This window comes from Musa acuminata, chromosome BXJ1-5 (genome assembly GCF_036884655.1).
Source record: "Musa acuminata AAA Group cultivar baxijiao chromosome BXJ1-5, Cavendish_Baxijiao_AAA, whole genome shotgun sequence".
In the NCBI taxonomy this organism is placed as follows: Eukaryota; Viridiplantae; Streptophyta; class Magnoliopsida; order Zingiberales; family Musaceae; genus Musa; species Musa acuminata.
This window is the reverse complement of record NC_088331.1, coordinates 47,807,721-47,822,938: the sequence shown is the minus strand read 5'-3', so window position 1 is coordinate 47,822,938 and position 15,218 is coordinate 47,807,721. Positions and strand designations below refer to the sequence as shown.

The 15,218-nt window shown below is 42.8% G+C and overlaps 2 protein-coding genes across 5 annotated transcripts; one reads left to right on the top strand and one right to left on the bottom strand.

The window, feature by feature from the left end:
* Positions 1 to 601: 601 nt before the first annotated feature.
* LOC135674819 (dof zinc finger protein DOF2.4-like) lies at positions 602 to 2,326 on the bottom strand. 2 transcript variants are annotated; one of them, XM_065185022.1, is made up of 2 exons: positions 2,084 to 2,326; positions 602 to 1,913 (listed from the first exon to the last, which is right to left on the bottom strand). In XM_065185022.1, exons 1-2 carry the CDS (start codon positions 2,132 to 2,134, stop codon positions 906 to 908), a joined length of 1,059 nt encoding a protein of 352 aa, XP_065041094.1. In that variant the 5' UTR covers positions 2,135 to 2,326; the 3' UTR covers positions 602 to 905. The 2 variants fall into 2 exon arrangements, with proteins under 2 accessions (XP_065041094.1, XP_065041093.1); XM_065185021.1 differs by having other exon boundaries at positions 602 to 1,910.
* Positions 2,327 to 11,390: 9,064 nt separating this feature from the next.
* Positions 11,391 to 14,579, top strand: LOC103986141 (uncharacterized). 3 transcript variants are annotated; one of them, XM_065185020.1, is made up of 3 exons: positions 11,391 to 14,171; positions 14,268 to 14,361; positions 14,446 to 14,579. In XM_065185020.1, exon 1 carries the CDS (start codon positions 12,413 to 12,415, stop codon positions 13,976 to 13,978), a length of 1,566 nt encoding a protein of 521 aa, XP_065041092.1. In that variant the 5' UTR covers positions 11,391 to 12,412; the 3' UTR covers positions 13,979 to 14,171; positions 14,268 to 14,361; positions 14,446 to 14,579. The 3 variants fall into 3 exon arrangements, with proteins under 3 accessions (XP_065041092.1, XP_065041091.1, XP_009402320.2); XM_065185019.1 differs by having other exon boundaries at positions 14,428 to 14,579; XM_009404045.3 differs by having other exon boundaries at positions 14,268 to 14,579.
* Positions 14,580 to 15,218: the final 639 nt, after the last annotated feature.

The following is a 15,218-nucleotide window of genomic DNA, read 5'->3' as shown; positions in this document are numbered from 1 at the left end:
AATCTGAATGGAATCATACCAAAGTGCAGAAAAAAGGCTTCACTTGGAAACATTGCCACTTTAAGCGAGATTATAAATCTACAAGTCGTAGAACCCACCCTTTCCAACGTAATGTTCCTCGGAATGGTGATCATCTAGCTCTTGGAGTTGCAGCACCCTCCATGGAGGGAAGACAAGCACAACACACCCACATCCATAGACAGACAGATGGATAGATAGATAGATAGGTAGAGAGAGAGAGAGAGAGAGAGAGAGAGAGAAAGAGAGAAAGAGAGAGAGAGCGATGGAAAATGAAGACCCTAAACATTCATTCCTATTTCACAATTTCAGGGAATACCTAAACCTTAGCTACTCCTTGCTATTTCAAGATACCCCTAGTAAGAAAAATCAAGCCAATCATATTGATATGATGCTATGACAAATCCTCAGATCTGTACGAACGTTTTGGATGTACAAGTATGTCCTGTACTTGGATGTAATTGGAATGACATATACAGTCGGAAGAGAATACCGATGATGTGAACAATGAGATACACGTTTGAAGGCGGAGATGAGATGAGAAGCAACATTGTTGCTCATATCAATTTGGACAAGTCGGAAATACTATGCTTTAACGTCTCATGCATCTGATTTGTGTAACCATAGCTATGGTAAGATACTGCGACATTAAGAAACAGGAAGAACACCAATCCCAATAATCTGAAACGAGAAACCTACCTACCATCTCTAGAGTTCTTTTAGACAGCTTGTAGTAGCATATGCCATCCACCATCACAGAGGTTAAGTCGGGCTATAGTGATCTACTGCTTGCTTCGTCCTTCTTTCTCGAGTCAAGTGGTTGGTTTCGAAGCCATGGCAAAAAACGTAAGCTTCCATGTTGTGAGGTCCCTGCAGGAGAGATACAATTACAAGATACTGCCAGATGAAGAGTTGAATCCGGAAAGATCCGTCGCCCATCCACCGGTGCCGCTACTGCTGGCTCCACCGCCGCCGCTGCCGCTGCCGCTCCAGAATGGATCGTTGCGAGACATGCCAAGATGCGGTCTGGGGAAATTGAACAGCTGTTGACTGTCTTCCATCTTCACCGAAGCCAGCTGCGTGATGAGCCCGGAACCAACCGGTTTCGTTTGAACTTGCCATGTAAATGATCCCCCAACGAACCCGCTGCCTTCACCAACGAAAGGGAAGAACCCAGAAGTTGGCGCCGGTGCCGGTGGCTGGGGGAGGTCCAGTCCCCCCAGCGAGGAAAATTGCTGCATTTGCGGAAGCCTCAAGTTTTCCATCCCGATGCCGCCGCCCAATGGGGCACCGCTGCCGCTGCCGCTGCCGCTGCTGCCGCCGCCCAGCTGATAGTCCAATGTATCCACGGGTTGGATGCCCGAGAAGCTCATCCCGAAGTTGGTGGCTCCGAAGTCAGGCAGCGGGTGCAATGAGGCCATGAAGGGCAGATGCGGAGTAAGCAGTGCGTTGGATGTGATTGCACCACCCACGCCCGACGATGTGGCGGTGGAGGACGAGGAGGAGGCGCCGGTCTGAGTGGTCGTAGTCGAGGACCTTGAGGCGCTGCCACCGGCGGACTTGGTCCGTTTGTTGCGTCGGCAACCACCACCGACGGGGACGTTGCGGAGGGCCCCGCCCCGCGTCCAGTAACGTCGGCATGTCTTGCAGAAGTGGCGTGGCTGCGACAAGGAGTAGTTGTTGAAGTAGCAGAATTTGGTGTTGGTAGAGTCGCAACGAGGGCACTTGAGCCCCGGCTCCGGCTGAGGGATCTTCGCGAGCCGAGCTCGGTCCACCATCGATCCGGGCCTGATCGTGGCAGACATGCCACCTTCAGGGCGTGGGGCTGCCATCCCTGGCGGGAGCTGGGAAGCCCCGCCGCCGCTACTGCTCCCTTGCTGATGAGCTTGCAGCTGCTAAGGTAATCACCAAGAAGAAGAGAAGAAAAGAAGGAAGGGATACAACAAGAAATTAGTGCCGCTGGTATATTCAACAAGAGATTGTGCAAAAGCATGAGAATTTTTTACTTGTTTCGCCATGACTTTTGGAGGTGGAAGGTATTGGAGGAAAAGAGAAGTGAGCTTACCTGGTTCCAATTAGGTGGATCTAGATAGACGGGAACCGATGGGAAAACCATGGCTGGCTGCCCTTGTTATCTTCCCTGTCTTTTGTTCCTCCACCACCTTCTCCCTTTATGATCGATTTCCTTTATGGCAAAAGGTTCAGGGCTCAAGAGGTGGTGGAGAATCCCATCCACAAGGAGTTGCAGAGAACACAAAGAAGGGGGAGAGAGAGAGAGAGAGAGTCAAGAAGACATGAAGCAAAAGGAAGGGGGGGGGGGTTTGTTTCTGCCTTGAGTGCTTGTGTATTTTATTTTTCTTGGTAGTGTTTGGTTGGTAGAGAGAGATTCTTAGCCTTTAAGCTTTTGGGTTAATGGCATTGCACAGGAGAGAGGTGAAGACAGGTGACTGCTGCTCCATGCATGCCAAAAATGAGCTGAGAGAGGTGGATCCTCAACAAGTCAAGTCTACCCTAATAGTATCAAACTGTAGACAGTTTTATTGTGTAGTGATAGAGAATCGAGATGCTACCCACTGTTGATGAAAATGTTGTGAAGATTATTATCTTATGAAAACGAGAGTATCCTTTAACAAACTGATGATGTATAGGTAGGTAATACAGGAGAGAGGGAGAGACTCTCGAGCACTGTCCATCTTTCCTCTGCACCAAATTAGTACCATCTTCTCCATGTCAAGAACGACTTCTCAATCCCTAATCCCTGATCACGAACCAGTACCTTATTAAGAACTACACGATAGACATACATCTTCGGTATCACACGCAAAAACGACGTAGTAGGCGGGCATATCGGATGAATCCATATGCATCCGAACTTGGGTACAATGTGACTGTCAGCTTAAATAGGTGGAATGACCGGTGAACTTCTACAGAATTGGTTGCATCGCAGGTGTTCTTGACGTGCAACTTTGTGTGCTTCCTTCCCTGTGCAACGACGGCACAGTCACTGGGCCCCTCTCTCTCTCTCTCTCTCTCTCTCTCTTCAGCCACTGAACTTTCCAATCACTGGGCCGGCCCCGGTGAGCCACGATCGGGCCCACTCCGGAAACACGTTGTGGACCGACGCTGTCGTTCGACCAATCGCCGATGGTTGGCGCCGCGTCCGTTCCCGGCCGCGCAGCTCGACGTACCCACGTACGTACCGGGGTCGGTCGCGGTGGGGACCCCGGCACCGTGGGACAGGATGCAGCACTGGAAAGCTGTGGCCTGGCCCACCCGCGCAGGATGGGACCACGTTCGAAGATGCGGCTTTTGCGCATCCATCTAAGCGCCCGGCCATTCTCATCCGTTGGAATTCCTTCAAGCGGATGCGTCGGACGGCCGTCGCCGCCACTGCCATCGCCCACCTCCACAATCGGAATCATATATTGCTTGAAATTTACATCTTAAGAAAGAAAATATATTTTTTGTGTTAACTTACATGTATCCAAAAAATGAAATATATAAGGATTCCATGGTATTCTAACTACCATAATAGTTTTCTAAGGATATTATGAGTCGTAGAATCGTGACGTAGAGGTTCGTATCGTCCCTTCCACCGCAGTAAGTCGCAACGTTCTGTAGGTCAAGCATCGCCACCAGACGACGTCAAGATCGCTAAGAGAAATTGACACCGTAGGCACAAAACAAGGAGAAAAGGAATCTAACTACGAGAAAACCTTACTCTACAGGAGAGTGTGTTGACGCAGCAACTATGGCTGTTGACAGGCGAAGGAGATCAGAAAGAGAAGCCAAGGAGGATTCGAGTACATGGATGGATACGTTAGAGTGGATCGACGTTTGTCGAGCATATATTACTCCAACTATTCGGTGAGTGTAATTTTCAGCGTTCCAAGATCTGAAACCAACCGTCTTTTGCACCACAAGCAAATGGAGAGGCGATTCCATTTGACAACTCTGCAACGCAACGAAGTGGACATGTCGGAACGAGGAGTGCCATCAGGGCTCGATGCAAGAACATAGGTTGTTCTTTCGAGTTGCTATGTTGCATCGAGACGTATCAACTACGGCTTCATCGTTTGTGGACCATCAGCGACGTCTTCACTCACTTGACGAAGAACATAAACAGGGAATTCATATGGCGTTTGGAGGAAGAAATTGGAGTCATTTATGAGAACATACATGTCAACCAAACAAGGAACAACCTCCTGGAAGCAAGATAGTCATGCTCGATCAACCTCCTCAATGGCCGAACCTGCACCGCTGCCACCAGCAGAAGGAGCACCATCGTCCATTCTGCCAGCAGATGCACTCGAGCTCCATCATCTTGTCGTCGTAACTCGTCTGCCTCTTCCGACTGGTTGACATCGAGCAAGTGGATGTCCTGCTGGATTGCGTCCTCAATCTTCTTTTTGTCGGCAGCAGCAAGCTCGGAAGCTATCCTGTCGTCTTGGATAGTCTCTCCCATTAAGTATGTAGAGTTTTCTAGAGCAGTCTTTTGTCTCCATCCTCTTCTCGTGCTCCTCATCGGCCGCTTTGTACTTCTCCGATTCCTGAGCCATCTTTTCAATCGCCTCCTCGCCGAGCCTACCTTTGTCATTGGTAATTGTGGTATTTGTCCACGGCAGGCACATTTAAGATTCCGTTGACCTCGATGTCAAAGCACAGTGTGGGTCGAGGAACACGCCGAGGGGCAGGTGGAATCCAAGAGAGCTCAATTTAGCAACAAAATTCTAGTTATCTCTAGTCCCGGTCCTCTCACCCTCGTAGACTTAATGAATGAAGACAACCGGTTGGTCGCCCGAATAAGTTGAGAAGGAGGAAGAAGCCACACAAGAGCATAGTGATGCTACATCGTAAAATATTTAAAACAGAATACTACGATACGAGTAAAAAGAATCCTTTCGATTCAAGAAAACTGAAGAATTAACATAGAATATTTACAAGATATTCTCAAATGTATTATCTATTATATCTTGCTTCATGAACTACCCACCGGTAACTACCCATATCACCATATCAGGTAACTACCCATATCACCATATCATCTATGATTGAGGTAGTTATTGAAACTATCCTATAACTTCTAAATCATTGTAACTACTTAGATAACTACTATGTCATGGTAACTATCTAGATAACTATTATGAATCAATTCTCAATACTTCAATTCTCAATACTCCCACGACTTAGTGAGGATATCTGCAACTTGCTCATCTGTTCCATAATACCCAGATAAAATGATAGTGTATCTCTATATGCTTCGTTCTTCCATAAAATGTTGGATTCTTCGTCATTGCAATTGTGGCTTTGTTATCACAAAATATTTCTATTGCTTTTTTTTATTCTTAACAAAGATCTTCAAGAAGTCTTCTAAGCCATATTGCTTGACAAGCATGTCGCGACTATATATTCTGCTTCAGATGTCGATAAAGCAGTTGTTGCTTACTTTTTTGAACTCCAAAATATAGCTCCTGATCCGATGCTAAAAATATTTCTTGAAATATTATTTCTATCATCTAAAGCTCCTACCAGTAATATAACGTAGAATTTTTTTAACAGCTCCGAAATGATGTTTGCTTGGGCTATGCATAAACTTGGATACTACATCAATAGAGAAGGTAATATCTGATCGAGTATGAGTTAAATAAATCAAATCTCCCATCAAACTTCTGTAGTATCTTGCATTTGTTAGACATGCACCATCTTCAAGTTTCAGTTTCTCATTTACATTCATGGGAGTTGCCGTAGCTTTGTAATTAATCATATTAGATTTTTTTTGAGTAGATTCATTATATACTTTATTTATGAAATAAAAATTTTATCTAATCCTTGATTCACTTCCAACCAAAGAAAATAGTACAGTAGACCTAGATCTGACATTTCAAACTTATTCATCATATATTTTTAAAATTCTGTCACAAAAGAGTTAGATGAACCCATATATATAATATCATCAACATAGAGGCAAACCATTAGAATATTATGTTCACCTTCTTTTTTTAGATAAAGAGTATGTTCATTATTGCTCATCTTAAATCCATTTTGATGAAAACAATAATTAATTTTGCTATACCATGCTCTTGGAGCTTGTTTAAACCTGAAATGCTTTCAAAATTTCAAACTCGCGATAGAGGGTTTGAAGTTTTACCATAATCACCCTTTATGAGCATTGAAATTTATTTTGAAATATCAACCAAGCTTACTTTGAGGTTATCGCTGCTGCAATTCTTGAGAAGATTGTCTTATATATGGCTTGTTGAATGAAGAACAATGTCTTTGAGTCATTCTTTCTATTTTCCCTCAGCCTGATTTCGTCATCTGGATCCGTATATCCATTCTCTATTAAGTCCCAAAGATCTTGAGACTTGAATAGAGTCTTTATCTTGATACTCCAAAATTTATAACATTTGCCCGAGAAGATGAGAATAAGGGGTTGAGATATGGAATTACCATTGAAAACCATAATACCTAGTTCAGAATAGAGGAGCAAGAAAAAAACAGAATACTATGATACGAGTAAAAAGAATCATTTCGATTCAAGAAAACTGATGTAGTATTTAAAACAAGAGGATTGACATAGAACACCTACAAGATATTCTCAAGTGTATTCTTCCTTCTATCTTGCTTCATGAACTACGGTCCTATTTATAGGACCTAGTGGTAATTATTCATATCACAATGTCACCCAATGATTGAGATAGTTATTGAAACTATAATTTTTAAATCATGATAACTATCTAGATAACTACTAGATCATGATAACTACCTAAATAACTATTATGAATCAATTCTTAACACTCATAGCCCTTAGAGCAGCATCATAATCAATAACCTTATAGATACTGCTCCTCTCATCTTTGCATTTCTCGAACACTTTTCCACGTTCAGATCTTCCACCGAAGAGCAGTGGTGGAATCGGAATCAATGCCCCGTCCAAGGACAAAATCTCATGTGAAGTTTGAGCGGTACACGATGACGTACTCTTGTAACTTTTTGTGTTTTCCGTCGAATTCCTGGACAAAATGGTCGACCACATACGGTTGCCAAATCCCTCTCCGTCGAGGTGGGTATCATTAGTCTTCGATGGCCAGAAGAGGGACATCAAGAACGCCACCACCAAGGGTCAAGGATGAGGTCATTTTCTTCCCAACACTACCGGCCTTCTCGTCAGAACGACCAGCGATAGTGGCCGATGTCAGCTCATTAGGTATCCTTATTGCGTTAAGACCAGCAACGCACCAACAAGCGTTGCCTGACGCCGGGGTCACTGAAGCAAGCAGGATCAATGACGAGAGCATTCTTCATAGTGGAATCCAGGTAGGCTTCGGCAATCTCTTTCATCTTTCTCGAGACCATAGAAGAAATGTTCTATGCAGAGGAAACCGCCATAAAACATTTCATTAATGAAATATAGACCGAGTGGATCAATTATCACTAAGTACAGGTTAATTATATTAGACAAAATGGTTAGTGACTCATTAAGTTATTTATTGAGCTAAGCAAATGTCAAAATTAATTATTGGAATATGCAATAAAAAGCATGCATCATAAATGTTATGTTTGATTTGGGCTTCGATGGGCGGGAGGGAAGCGTATGGGTTCATGTAATGATCCGTAGAAACCCTAGACGGCGGAGGAGCAGATCGCCAGCGTCAACGCCGAGAAGGACCCACCTCGCCGACTACAACTGGACCGCGTTCCTCGGATGGTATTTTCGATCTCTCGCCCTCGTGCTCCTCAAATTTCTCGCTCCCAGTTCCTTAATTCGCTTCGAACTGTTCCAGGTTTCAGTCTTTGTCCTGGCTCTGTATCATTTGAAGGAACGCTGGGCACGGCGGCGGCTTATGATGCCGTCGAGAGCCCTCTCAAACTTGAGGTTCTGGAAATTTGTTCCCTTCTAACCTAATATTGTTCCTTCTCTTTGCTGCCATGGGTTGGATGAAGGCATCTTGTGGAGTTTTCCTGAGGTGCTGGATGAAGATTAATTCACCTTTATTTAATGATAATTGATCCATTCAGTCTTTTTTTTTTTTTCTTGCATATTGGATGTGAGAGTATTGGCGTGACACAATCTTACCAACTATTATACTTTGTTAAACATAACTATCTCATAGTTTACTTGAAAAAGCGTATGCAATACTGATGGGGCTGTTTACCTTTTTTTCTTTTCCTTCGTTTTTTGTGTGACATCTACAAGTCAGAGAATGGTGATCAGGGATACAATCATTACCAATTTCTAGCATTAAAATGATATTGTATTTTTTCTAGTGCAGGTCATGCCATTTTACTAGCATTAGTGAAATAAGGTTTGCACTCTTTTCTGCTTTTTTGTTAAAGCATTTGCGCACTCCTGCTTGCCTTGCGGTAATCTCCAAAGCTCCAATTCCGTTTCCTTCTGCCGGAACGTAATAGATGAACATTGGTGTACTGTCTTTAAAAGTGAAAGCATATTAAATGCAAATTGTGGCTTGTAAGAAACAGGAAATCAATAGTACCTGACTATATTTCTAGATCATGGATCGATATCACCATTAACTTCACCAAGGCATGTTGTTCCATTGTTTGCTGCTGTCTATCTTCTCACGGAACTTGCTTGAATCCATTCTTGCTTGGTGGACTCTAAACTTATATATTCTAATGAACTGAGTAGTTATGTGCTTTTCCATATGATAAGTTTCGTGAGTTGTGATGATTTAATAGATGATGACTTGATAGGATTGGAGAAACTAGTTTGCAGATTCAATGAGTGGATTTCCAATCATTACATAATCTCTTTCAGCAAATTGATTCCAAATGATGGTGAACCCGCAGACAAGGTTTCTGAAGGTATATTTACTCCAATCTACTTGTATCGAACACTTGGAATGAGAAAAGGAATGCTGCTGTCTGGTATTCATCTGATTTGATTCTTGCTTCCGGTTATATCCTATCCAAGGGAAGAGAAGCCAATTGTAAGGTAAGGAATGCTGGGCTGACTAATTCAATCTCATTACTGGGGGCTGAGAGTAGTGTGGCTGTGGCCAAGCCTTTCTGTGGGCACTCAAAATGTGTGGAGTTGGTCCCTCGTTCTCTGTACTTCCTGTTAAAAGAAATGTGAGGACCTCAAATGCAAACCATGCACAAAAGCTAGACAGCTAATTGAGAGAGCTCCACATGCATGGTTGAAGCTAATCATGCATGGGCCCACGAAAGCATTCATGGGGACGTAATCTGTTCTTCTTCTCTTCTTTGTTTTAGAATCTTCCCTGCTCATCAGGTTGGTTGATAACTGTATCTCACTGTCAGATGGCATATGCACTCATAATATTCGTCTTTGTTGGCTGATAGATTGGAGTTAGTAACACAATTATTTGTTAGTGGTGTTTATTCAAATGCTGCAATGTTCTCATCTAAGCTGTTTTTTGCCTCTGCAGATCAGAATTCAGATAACCATCCGTGACGCATTGAGGCTTTGCATGTTAACGGCATCCAAGCATCAAGCATGGCAAGATTTCTATTTCAACTTGTCCCTCCCTTATCTATGCTTCGGTTGGCCTTTGTACTTTATATTCAACAATAAACTCATGAAACAATAATATCATTCAACACACCACTTAATTTTGAACAGCTTGATGTTCCGAAGACCTCCTCATGCCATAAGCAATTTTGTCCATCACTATAGCACTATTTAGTGTAGAATATACTACAATTTCTGTTCCCTCTGATTGTGTCTGGTATTTGCCCATAGTTTAGAATGCTTCCGTGTAATTTATTCATCTCATTTTGTCTTCTTATTCTGAAGATGCTGTTCAAATGAAAAGACTTAAAACAAGTGATCGTAGGTCATTTATAGCAGTGCTTTCTTTTATGACTCATGGTATTGGTCTCCATTTAAGCAATGCTTTTAAGGATAGGCTTTCAATTTTTTCCCCTCCCTGGGGATATACAGCTAATGATATGTTGACATGCAGGTGCTTTTCTTAACAATATTGCACTTTATTCTTGGCCCCACTCTATCATGCTGTTACTAGTAGCTAATTTACATATGAAATGCATCCATGGACATCATTCTGAGGGTAGTTGGCTCTGCTTTGTAACTGTCAAAGCTGATATCCAACATGGAGAGTGCATCAGATCTGCTGATTATTAGCAGCCTACACATCCTAGTCCAGGTCTTGATTATCGAGAGACACATCAATGATCCATGGAGCTTTTGATAGGGTTGATAAAATTTTAAATACTGAAAAATGACCCATTGATCAAACATTTAAGAATTAAGTAAGAATTTTATGTGCCAAATGCTCTTAGTTCATATAATCCATTTGCAATCGTTTATGGAAGGGTCTCTACAAACTTGTTGTCTGTAGTGTTCAAATGCCCAGCATGATCAATTTCATAAGAACCATATTTTTTGACTTTTGGAGCAATTGTTTAATCTTTTCCCAACTCAACATGTACTTTGCAAACGTGCTGTAGAAGTTCTACGAATTTTCCTACTTCTTAATTCTTCCATGTTATGTGACAATAATGATGGTCCTTTCACATGTTATTTTACATGAAGAATATTGAACTCTGTTGTTAGGATGGTACCACACAAAGGTGTCATTTGCTGCTTCAAAGCTGATCCCACAAACTTAGATGACTTATGCCTTAATGTGCAGTGATTATGTTAACGATGGTTTTGATTCAAAGAACTGAACCTTGCCTCAACTTTAAGCTGATAATTAGGATAATGGCAATGAAGACGAAGTCTATGATGAACCTGATGCATCAGTTATCATATTGCTTGTTGTACCTAAGAAATTCTTTGGCGGGTACACAAGCATGACTTTATTAAACTGATGGGTTGCTTAGTGTAGCTTATCTAGTTTGCAATTGTCAACTTATATAAGAGCTGCAAAAGTTGTAGGAGTACCTCAGGCATCTTAATAATATATACCTGCTACTAAATCTTCTTCGTCTTCTACAATAAGGAAAAGACAAATTTATTCTCATAGAGTACAAGTGCAAACAAACGCAGGGCATCTCAACATCAGTTTTACTTGGTATCGCTTTAGTGTGTCATAGAATACAGGTACCACTAAGACTCCCTCACAAAAGACAAAATTAATGTTTTATTCACATTTGTTTCTTGTTTTCAACAATTGCTTTGCACTTATTTCAGCTACTATTTAATGGGATCATAATTATTACTTGGTAAGTGAAACGATCCAAGGTTTTCCATCAGGAATCGTAAATTTCTATTAATTGGAAAGTTCTTCTAGGGATAATTGGTGGGTACTGTTGTTGTCTGCAAAGAGAAAGAGAACTGCAATGCTTTCTTTCTTTTTCTTTTCAGAAATTGACTTTGTGTTGTATAATATGTTTGCGCTAATATCATTGATGATGTGATTTAGATATGTCATTGATGTGTGACTTAGCATAGGCAAACATGAACACCGATGAGGATTGTTCAGTATGTTTACCTCTTCCATTGCATTCATCTGACCCTTTATTGGTTATTGGGTTTGTGTGGAGTTCCTTGTTACTTTTTAGTTTGAGGGGTTTGTGTAAGAATTCAAAGCTCATGTCCTGATCTGCACTTCGCTGGGATGAGCCACTGCCAAGAGACGAAAGTGTGCTGCTATCTGATTAGATGGAGAGGATAGTTAGATAGATTACAGACTTTCGTCAGAAGACCGCTCCTGTTTTTTGACCAAGTCCCCCATAATTGAGAGAGGCTGATATAAACTGTCCTGCAAACAGACGCCTACAACGAACACTAATTCTCCCCTCCCCCCACTTCTCCTCTCTCCCCCACAAATATTTCTCCTTTCTTGGCTTTGCGGCAAATCCAAATGGAGGCGGCTTTTGCGTGACCTCCTCCGTCGCCCCATCGCAGCCGCCTCCCTCGATCTCCTCCAGGTAATCTTCCTCGAGAGATTCATCTAGTCCGCTGATTGTTGTGGGGCCGGGCCGGGCTTAGGGTTTCGATTCGGCCGTCCGCTTGATCGGTGGCTGGTTGGATGGAGTTGGATCTGATCCTTCCAGCTCCGGCTTCCGCTCCTCTTTTTGGAGGTTTTCGGTGGATTGTATAGCGGTGGATCGCGAAAGGTCTCGCTTTCTGTTGTTTTTGCTCATTCGGTTCCTCGTTTCTGTTGGATCATTTGTCCTACTTTTCTTTTTGGTTTCTATGTGTTCGTAGATTCTTCTTTCTATTTTTCTTTGCTGAGAGGGAGAAATTGGTTTGAAGTTTGTGGGTTTTTTTGGGGTTTGGTGGTGGGATTTATGGAATGGAACTGTGAGGAATTTTCGTGGGATGCTTCTGTTTGGTGTTGTGGGTCTCGAATCTTGCCAGATAGATCGGAGTCGAAGAGGAGAGGAGACGTGATCAAGGGAAGAAGAAGAGACGGAGAGGGGCGAGGGAGACCCCGCCATGGGAGAGTCCCTCCTCACCGCTCTCTCCATGGACCATCACCACCACCCCTCAACCCTCCTGTCAATGGACCCCAGCGGCATTTCACAGCCGCCGCTGATGGCAGCCTCCGTCCACGATGACCACGACCATGAGCTTCCGAACCGGCAACATCAGCAAATCCACCTCTCTGGTCCGCCGGACATCAACCTCCCCCTCTCCGATGACCACTCCCCTCCCAAGCAGTCGTGGAATTCATGTGACGTGTTGGATGTCAGCCTTGAGACCCAGACGTACGACCCTGAAATCATGCTCGGCCTTCCCAAGGCTGGGACCGTTCATGCTGCTGGTCGCAAGTGTGCCAAGAGAGGGAACAACATCTGGGGTGCGTGGTTCTTCTTCAATTTCTACTTCAAGCCCGTGCTCTCTGAGAAGTCCAAGGGCAAGAACATCCGCAATGCAAATGGCATCCCGGGGTTTGACAAGTCGGACCTGCATCATGATGTTTTCCTTGTTCAGCATGACATGGAAAATATGTATATGTGGGTGTTCAAGAAGCGGCCAGAGAATGCGCTTGGAAAGATGCAACTTCGGAGCTACATGAATGGGCACTCTCGGCTTGGGGTGCCTCAGTTCCCATTCAGCATTGATAAGGGTTTCGTACGATCCCATCGGATGCAACGCAAGCATTACAGGGGGCTGTCTAACCCACTGTGCATCCATGGAATAGAGGTTGTGTGGTCACCAAATCTCTTGGTGGTTCCAGAGGTGGATCTTAAGAAATGGTTGGAACTTACTGGGAGAGACCTGAATTTTTCGATCCCACCAGAGGCTGGTGATTTTGGGGCATGGAGGAATCTCCCGAGCACTGATTTTGAGCTTGAGAGGCCACCTCCTCCGTTAAAGAGTGCTTCTCATCCCAATTCAAGGAAATTGCTAAATGACACAGGTCTTAAGTTATCAACGCAGCCATCAAATCATGCATGTGGAGATTCGGTGGACCTTTCGCCTAAATATAGCAAACGCAGGAAGGAATTTTCCCCTCATGACACAGATGAGGACTGCTGTTTGTCTAGTTACTCATATTTGGATCGGCCGGAAATTCACCCTGCTGTGCCTTCCTGGGTAAATGAGTTTACCGGTGCTATGAGGCATGCATGTGGACCGGTGACTGCTGCAAAGACAATATATGAGGATGAAGGGGGTTACTTGATCATGGTTAGCTTGCCTTTTTCTGACCAGCAGAAGGTAAAGGTCTCTTGGAAAAACAATCTTACCCATGGGTTAGTAAAGATTTCATGCGTCAGTACTGCTCGGATGCCTTACATAAAAAGACATGATAGAACCTTCAAGCTCACAGATCCTTCTCCTGAGCATTGCCCTCCAGGGGAGTTTGTAAGGGAAATACCTCTTGCTACACGAATTCCTGAAGACGCAAAGCTGGAAGCATACTACGATGAGACGGGAACTCTTTTAGAAATAATGATACCTAAATATCGTGTTGGACCTGAGGAACATGAGGTTCATGTGAGCATGCACCCTCCTCATCTTGGATCCAATGAACTTCTGTCATCTCGAACACCATAGTATAGTGTGTAGTGGTTATTACGATGGTCAGTTCTCATTGTCTGCTAACCGTTTTATCATAAAAGGAGCGTATGCGTTGGAAGTCCTTTTGCAACTGGGTTTTGCTGATTGACTTGCTGCTCTGGCGTGTTTGATGAGAAAATAAACTGGGATGGGACAAGAGCTTCGCACATGGGGTAATCGAAGAAAAGTGGTATGGTCTTCACTTTTCATGTTCATACAGCAATATGCGAATGAAGTCGGGTTTATGAATTCTTTTTTTTTCCCTTTTTACCTGATTATTTTGTAGGCAATTCTCTGCTGATTTGTTGGCATATCACACTGATCTCCATGGAATGTGCTGAGTCGAAAATTGTGCAGTCATTGATATTTGGTATTTTAAGGTGTTAGTATTATATTGTTGATTCACAGAGGAACTATTTATTGTATATTGACTAATTCAGAAACAGTCAATTGTTGCTTCACAGAGGAACTATTTATTGTAGATTGACTAATTCAGAAACAGTCAATTGTTTTGGTATTCAAAGGATTTCTTTGTTCAAGGGAAATTACTGGATATCACTTTATCCTATTTACTAAGGTACATACTATTTTCTTTTCATTAATACTCAGCTTGTTTATCTAGACATAGGTTTGATTAATTCAGTTGCTGCAGTCTTTTACTTTATCGTCATATTATCAGACTAGTGTCCATACTTTGCAGTGCTTATTTTTTACCACTAATCTTGAGTTCTGAGTTAATCCAGGCAAGGTTCAATTAGCAATTACCACTCTACCTTGTACATGAGATTCTTTTTTATTGTTTGGTCATTTTGGATTATCCATACTTTGCATTCAGATGTTTCCCCATACTTTTGTATTCCTCAGCGGCAGATGAGGAATAAAGCACTATCAAACAGCTGCAGGAATCTGTTTTATTGCGTTTGGAATGAGATTGCCCTTTTAATTGTTTGGAACTCAACAGATGATTGTCACAGCATTAGTAGGGTGTATTATCTAAATATTCTACCTTTTTTATATGGTTGGATATTCATAATGTGGTCATTAGGATATTTTTGTGCCCCTATATTTCGATCCCATCTCTGTTAACAAATCCTTCTCATTTATTCCATACTCTTGTTTTTCATCTCGAAACTATTGACTATGAATATGAAAGGGGTCACATCGGAAATCTCACTCAGCTGAATTAGATCACACACAAATGATGTCATCACACTTAATTTTATACAGCTCTCCTCCA

What these genes read in the sequence shown, in the direction of transcription:
- LOC135674819 (XM_065185022.1), bottom strand. Translation starts at nt 2,134, where the DNA reads ATGGTTTTCCCATCGGTTCCCGTCTATCTAGATCCACCTAATTGGAAC. An exon ending in ATCCACCTAATTGGAACCAG is followed by an intron (nt 1,914 to 2,083) that starts GTAAGCTCACTT and finishes TGATTACCTTAG; the next exon opens with CAGCTGCAAGCTCATCAGCA.
- LOC103986141 (XM_065185020.1), top strand. Translation starts at nt 12,413, where the DNA reads ATGGGAGAGTCCCTCCTCACCGCTCTCTCCATGGACCATCACCACCAC.